The sequence below is a fragment of the Myodes glareolus genome, chromosome 4 (assembly GCF_982192425.1).
Source record: "Myodes glareolus chromosome 4, mMyoGla1.1, whole genome shotgun sequence".
Taxonomy (NCBI): Eukaryota; Metazoa; Chordata; class Mammalia; order Rodentia; family Cricetidae; genus Myodes; species Myodes glareolus.
In genome coordinates, this window is record NC_142029.1 from 94034399 (window position 1) to 94041440 (window position 7042).

At 42.7% G+C, this 7042-nt stretch overlaps 1 protein-coding gene across 1 annotated transcript in view; it reads right to left on the bottom strand.

Annotated features, from left to right (window-relative positions):
* Positions 1-1858, bottom strand: part of Arhgap32 (Rho GTPase activating protein 32) — a 248548-nt gene extending 246690 nt beyond the window's left edge. Inside the window, exon 1 of the mRNA XM_085689766.2 lies at positions 1412-1858. Coding sequence (XP_085545892.2) covers positions 1412-1461 — 50 coding nt within the window. The 5' untranslated portion in view covers positions 1462-1858. The remainder of the gene's footprint in view (positions 1-1411) is intronic.
* Between the last annotated feature and the right edge of the window lie 5184 nt (positions 1859-7042).

The following is a 7042-nucleotide window of genomic DNA, read 5'->3' on the forward strand; positions in this document are numbered from 1 at the left end:
TGACAAAGGATGGAGGACCTCATTGCACCCCTGGGAGGTCCACAGGAAAAGAGAGGAAGAAGGGCAGTATTTTACAAAACATGGTAAATACAGCCAAAATAAAGATAACATGCCGTTCAAAGAGAGGCTGGGACCATGAACCAGCACAGGGAGCCTGGAAGTCACCGCACTGAGCTAGGCAGCAGAAATGGAAGCCAGGAAACAGAGCCAGCAGGCAGAGTGACAAGAAGAATAAGGCAAGGAGCAGCAGGGACAAGATCCACAGGAAAAGTTGACCGGGACTAATACTTGGGATAAGGACTCAAGGCACTTAGCTTCTTGCTTGTGTATGGCAGGGTGTGGGGGAGGGGTGGCTACTGAAGGGCTAAAGAAGGACAGATTGGTAAACCGTAAACCAGCTTGACCTGCAATCACCTCGGAGTCCTAAGCACAGAGATAAACACATAACACAGCGTAGTACTAATGTGAACATCTAGGCATGGGGCCTAAGAAATGTTTTACGTATTTGATCAGATAAGCGCTCACATCTGTGAGACACTTACTTTGCTCCATGCTAAGCTATTCACATTAATTATACGTATGTCACTTAGCATTTCCAACAATAGATTCAATTAAATACAATTATATCTGCTTTGTAGCCTGGAGACACGAGGCAAAGGTTGGATGATTTCCCTAGCGTCACACACAGCCATCAGCACTCCAGGTCTCTAGGCCTTCAGAGGTCAGACCGTCTCAAATTTGGCAGAATTAGATACGCACATTCCTCCTTCCTCCCGATCTTTTGATTTAGTCATTCTGGGGTGACCAGGACTCGGCTTGTTAACATCCATCACCACTAGTATTGACATAGTTGCTCAGGTACCCAAGTCAGGCACTTCGAAATACGATTCTGCTCACCAGCAAAGACTGGCAACGAGCAGATAGTGAAGAAGCCCAGATGTAAGTCATATGTGGAAGGGGATTCACCATCAAATCCATAGACTTGATAGCTTTTGAGGATCAGAGTTGTCTGTCTACTTATTTTCCTCCCCAAACATATGTTTCCTGTCATTCAGAAACAGTCCAAATTAACACATCCAGTGCCTAGCAGAGTCAAGCTTCCTCAGCGACCTAAACCTCACAGATCTCACTCACTGCTCAGCCCCAACTCAGGGTTACAGACAGAGCCTTCCTCCTTGTTGCTAAGACTCAGGTAACCTGCGACGGAAGCAGTCAGTGCTCATACAAGAGATTCCCATCTTATTGACTGCCGCCTGAGTAAGACTACAGTAAGAACTTGCCTTCCCAATATTCCCAAAGACAGCTTTCAAATAGCAGGGCCAGTCCTCGCAATTACTCACCAAAGTTCAATGATAGAAACCACTACTACATCCCCAACAACACTGTCATCCATAATACATATTTCTCTTACTTTTGATAAGCTCTTGAATTCATGGCTCCAGCTTCAGAGGAGAAATCCATCTTGCTTATGAGGGCGTTTCATTTCCAAAGGTGCCCCACCCCCTCAGAGCTGACAGATTTGGATTTCCAGAAAGAGATTGTGAGATGTTTCTTCAGAGAAATCACAGGACGCTGGAACAAGTTGCCTTGCAATGGTCGTTTCTCCAAATGTGAATGAGCAGGTCACGGCGCGACCGATAATCTCCATCGGCTGGAAACGTCCACGTCTGTGTCCTCTTTCGGTTTCCTGGGTCTTCCCTCTGCTTCCTTTGCTGCCTTTCCACTTAAGTTTGTCTGTAAGCGCCTTTGTGGCCTCCACTGCAGGCCTCAGGCCAAGGCAAGGGGGAAAAAAAAAAACGGATTCTTTTCATCTATTCAAGTGTGATCTGGGGCAGACAAGCCTGCCGCACAGGCGAGAAGCACAGAGAAGCATTCTGTATTCAGCGTTCAGTCCACAGGGCCTATCGTGGGGCCTGCCCTTGGCAAAGCCAGCACAGTGACCAGGGCCATTTTGGCAGAAACAGGAATGCTACTCGTCTGGCCCCTCCTGTCACCTGGACAGGGCAGCACGGTCCACAGAGCAGGAACTGGGCAACCTGTTCCGAGCACTTTTCCCAAGATTGCCTCCAGCTTTAAAAACATCCTTTATCTATCCAAGCAGCAACTTTTGTTTTTATTTTTATTTTGAAATGCAGGGTAAATTCAAAGAACATTACAGTCACTATATATAGAAACCATCAGCATAATGGTACCTGAATGGAGCATTAGTAGCACTGCCTGTCTTCAACGCAAGAGAACGCAGGCCTCAGACAGACCTGCAGGAACAGGGTGCCAGGTGGAAATGAAGGCTGAGCTGTCCAAGGACATTTTCCTATGTGTCTAATTTATTAAAATATGCTTTCCTGGGCCCCCTTCGGAAAGTGTTGAGCTGGCCAAGGCTCTCCCCTTGAGATGTACACTCCCAGCTCTTCTTTCACATTAAGTGTGGTGATATTATGCAAAGCAAAGGTGCTTGCTCTAGCATTCAACACTATTCTGAGAGTGCTTTATGAAGATGAGAATTATTCATTTTGGCAAATGGGCAGCAAGGTTATTATTCACCTAATTATAATAACATTATAAATCTGAGGGAAAAATTAACCATAAGAAAAAGTATGAGAGCTCAGCAGTTTAAGAGCACCTGTCACTCTTGCTGAGGTCTTTGTTTCAAGTCCCCATCTCCACACAGTACCTCACAACCATCAGTAACTCCATTTCTAGGGGTTCCAACAAGCATGCATATTCCTGCATGGAAATACTTCCGTACACATTAAGTAAAAATTTAAAAATGGTATGAGAATTCACTAATTTGATCAGTTACAAGAGAAATACAAAATAAAAAGTAAATATCAGAGCTGGAGAGGTGGCTCCGTGGTTAGAAGCACTTGTTGTTCTTGCAAGGGGACCTGGGCTCAGTTCCCAGCACCCACGTGATGTCTCACAACCATCCACAACTTTAGCCTCCTCTTCGTTTTTGTTTTCATTTTTGTTTTGTTTTTGTTTATCAAGACAGGGCCTCTTTGTGTAGCCTTGGCTGTCCTGGAACTCTCTCTGTAGAGCAGGCTGCTCTCAGCTCAGATATATGTCTGCCCCTATTGCCCAGGTGCTAGGACTAACGATGTATGCCAGTCCAACCCCCTTTTCTTATCTCTTCAGGTACCAGGCACATGTGGCGTACTGACATACATACAGGGAAAACACTCATGCACATAAGAAGAGAATCAATAAATATTAATCTTTCTCATATTCTAAAAAATAAATATTTGGAAAATAAAAATTAAAACAATTCTCATTATCAATAGCTAAAACACAAACTACCAAAGAATAATGGACAGAAAATGTATAGAATTTTGATGAAGGGAATCCTAAACCTCTAAGGAAAAAAAACACAGAATCTAAATCTAGCGAGTATTCCAGAAGAATTCTCTGAACAACTATATAAATATCACAAATTTCTAAAAAAAAAAAAAATTCCACTAATGTTTTTTGGTGGTAATGAATATGGTGCGTAAAAGGGTAATTTTCAGTAATATAATAGCATATATCAGGCAGATACTGAATAAGCTCATGTCAAATATTTCTGTCATTAACTAATGAGGAAATCAGTGTGACAGCATGACAGAGGTGGAGAGAATTTGAAAGGAATCATTGCTACAAACTATCTCATACAAAGAAATGTTGAGGTTACCAAGTCTGCTTTTGTTAAAATTGGATAATATCCAACACATTATAAATCTGAGATGATCAGTTTTATGGGACAAAAAAAAAAATACTTGCACCTTTACCAGACCAAAAAAATAATCTACAACTTAATAAGTGTGACAGTTAATCTTGTTTGTCAACTTGGTACGATTGAGAATCAAATTGAAGAGAAATCTCTGAATGTGTTGCTGCCTTGTCAACTTTCTCACTGCTGTGACGAAATAGTCCGAAGCAGCTTAAAGAAGAAAGAATTTATTTTGGCTTAGAGTCCTGGAGGGCTAGCGTCCACAGCAAAGTCAATATGGTAGCGGGTAGGAAAGGGACAGTGGGAGAAGCAGGTGCTGGCTGGTCACATTGTATCCACAGTCAGGAAGCAGAGCATGAACAGGAAGTGGGACCAAGCTGTAAAGGTCTCAAGGCCCGCTCCCAATGGCCCACTTCCTTCAGTGAGGCTCCACCTCCTAAAAGGTCCACAACCTTTGGAAACAGTACCATCCCCATCCGTTGATGGCCAAGGGTTCATAGATATGAGCCTGCGGGGGACATTCCACATTCCAGCCACAGTTGAAGGTTTTTCCAGAGGTGTTTAATTGAGTGGGAAGAGCCACCTGGAATGTGGGCCACACTATCCATGGCTGCGTTGCAGATTGATGGAGAAGAAAAAGCTGGCTGAACAACAGCGTTCCCATCGCTGTCCCTGACTAAGGACACAATGTGACCTGTTGCCTCATTCTTCCAGGACCACAGCGGCTCTTAACTGCCACACCTTCCCAGCCAAGACAAAATGTGCTCTCCAACTGTGACCTTAAAGAAACCGATCCTTCTTTAAGTTAGCTCTGGTCAGTTATTTTCTCGTAGCAACAAGAAAAGTAGCCAATACAGCAAGTAACGACAGTGTCTGCATCCTTATCCAACAGGAAGCAGCAATATGTGTCCTCACTGACCTAAGGTGACCTTTGTTCCCATATGACATGGAGAAGAAGTATTATCCACCTTTGTGTTATTTCTAGGATTTAAATAATCTTCCCCAAAATTCTAAAGCTTATTAGAAAAAAAAAAACAAACTTGAGGGTAGCTAAATGGTTTTGATAACACAAAATGAAATAAAACAGAAACAGGAAAAAAGGTAATTGCTTTACCTATCTAAACAAGGTCTATAACCAGCAAGAGGAGGCATGCCTTGCCTCCCTAGGAGCTCCATGACTTGGGCAATGTGTGCTTGCCCAAGAAATCTGTCTGTCTCTCTCTCTGTCTCTCTCTCTCTCCCCTCTACCTTTCCCTTCCCCTGCTCTCAGTCCCACCATTTCTAATATTCTAATCTAATCCTCACAAAAACCTAGCAAGTTTAGTCTCTTAGCCCAGTTCTTTTTCACCCTCACTACTCGTCTAAACCCTAAGCAGGCAGTGGCAAGAGAAGGACATTGCTTACCATCACCAAGGTGTTACTAATGACTTTGCTTCTCTTAAGTGACACTTTTATTTTGGGAAATATCTAACCTGTTTGGGTAAGTGTGATTGATGGTTTAGATGAGAATGGCCCCCATAAGTTCACGTGTTTGAATGTTTGGTCTGTTAGGTTGTATAACTTTTTTTTTAAAGGATCAGGAGGCGTGGCCTTGTTGAAGGAGATTGTGTCACTGGGGACGGACTTTGAGTTTTCAAAAGCTTCTATCAGGCCCAGTCTAACTCTCAGACTGCAAAAAAGAAAACATTTAGCTAGAGGCTTGCTTACAGGTCCAAAGTGTGAGTCCACGACCATTTCGGTGAGTACGAGGCAGGCAGGCAGGCTTGGTGTTGGAACAGCAGCTGAGACCTCACATCTGATCCACAAATTGCAGGCAGGGAGACAGACTGGACCTGATGGGACATGTGATGGATTGTAGGTTTTGCCTTTTTAAAGCCCCTGCAAACCATGACTCAGCCATTTTCTAAAAATTCGAGTGGACCTGGCCAGAGCCCATCCACCTGGCCAGTATTTAATTTAATTGAATTAATGCTTGCTTCAAATTTGGCTTTAAAATCAGGTAGTCGTCTTATTCTCGACTGGCGGGATTAACAGTACCTTCTCCATCCTACCTCTAGAGTTCTTGCTAACAGTATAGAATCCAAATATAGGCAGAGAAGGTAGCCTAGGGATGGAGCCCTCATCGAGCAGGCAGGGTGCCTTGGGTTCAGTCTAGTGCCACAAAGACAAAAGACAAAGCAAGGTCCAAACAGGGTCAAAGGTCTCTAGCAAAAGTTGTACAAAGAGTTCTTACTCAGAGCGGGGCTTGTTTCTAACTGACCATGAATCCTCGCCTAGCTAAATTTCCTTACTAGATTAACTAAATTCTGCTTTAAAAATACAAATACGAAAATAATCTGTTTTAGTAGTCTTTTCCCTTGGATGCCACTTCATTAGGGAAGTTTCACATCCTTGGTAACAAGGTGTGGTTGCAACACTCCAGTGTGTAGGTTTATTTTTCTTCATCATAACAAGACAGAGATTTCCTCTGGGGCATTTTGTAACTTTTTCAGGACACAACAACAAAAACAAACCCCAATCGTGTGTCTTTATCTTGCCCAACTGTCTGCGAGAGAGAAAATACCCGAGTCTGTCTTTAGGCTTTACCTTTGAGTCTGAGACCAGCAGAATTGAACTGAAAAATTTCCCTCTTCCTGCAAAGGTTTCGCGCAAGCCAGATAGACTTTCAGCTACTTTGGATTGACCAGTATATCTGCCGTGGGGAGAATGAGGTCAGAAAATAATCAAAACATGCACGCACCTGGAAGGTTTGAGTTGTAATATTCAGTATTTAGTCTTATTTGCCCTGCAGTCCCCTCTTGATCTACCATACAAACGAATATAAAATTAACTAGAAACAAATATAATCATCTCTCAGAGTGTGTGGGAGATTGACTTGAGACCTGCTCATCCCCCAGTCCGTGGGCATTCAAGTTCGTATAACCTGAACACCTCCTCCTCAGTGTGCTAAGTCATTTCTAGATTACTTATAATACCTAGTACAAGATCAATGCTATGCAAAAACTGTTATTCTGTTCTGCTTAAGGAAAACGGCTTGTAGGCATTCAGTATAATTTCTTTCTTTCCAAGTGTTTTCAGCCTGCAGTTGGCTGAATGTGGATGCAAGTCCTGCAGGGCCAAAGATCTGATTGTATCTCACCTGGAATACACAAGGGTATAAATTTAAATAGAATGTTTATTTAAAACAAGTCAATATCTCCTTTGGTTTCTCCTTTAAAGGTTACTAAATAAACTCCTAAACTATTGTCAAGTACTTTAACGGCCGATGAAAGTTTAGATCCATATTTTACTTCATGCATTTTAAGTCAAATTTGTGGATTTTTCAAAACATAGAAC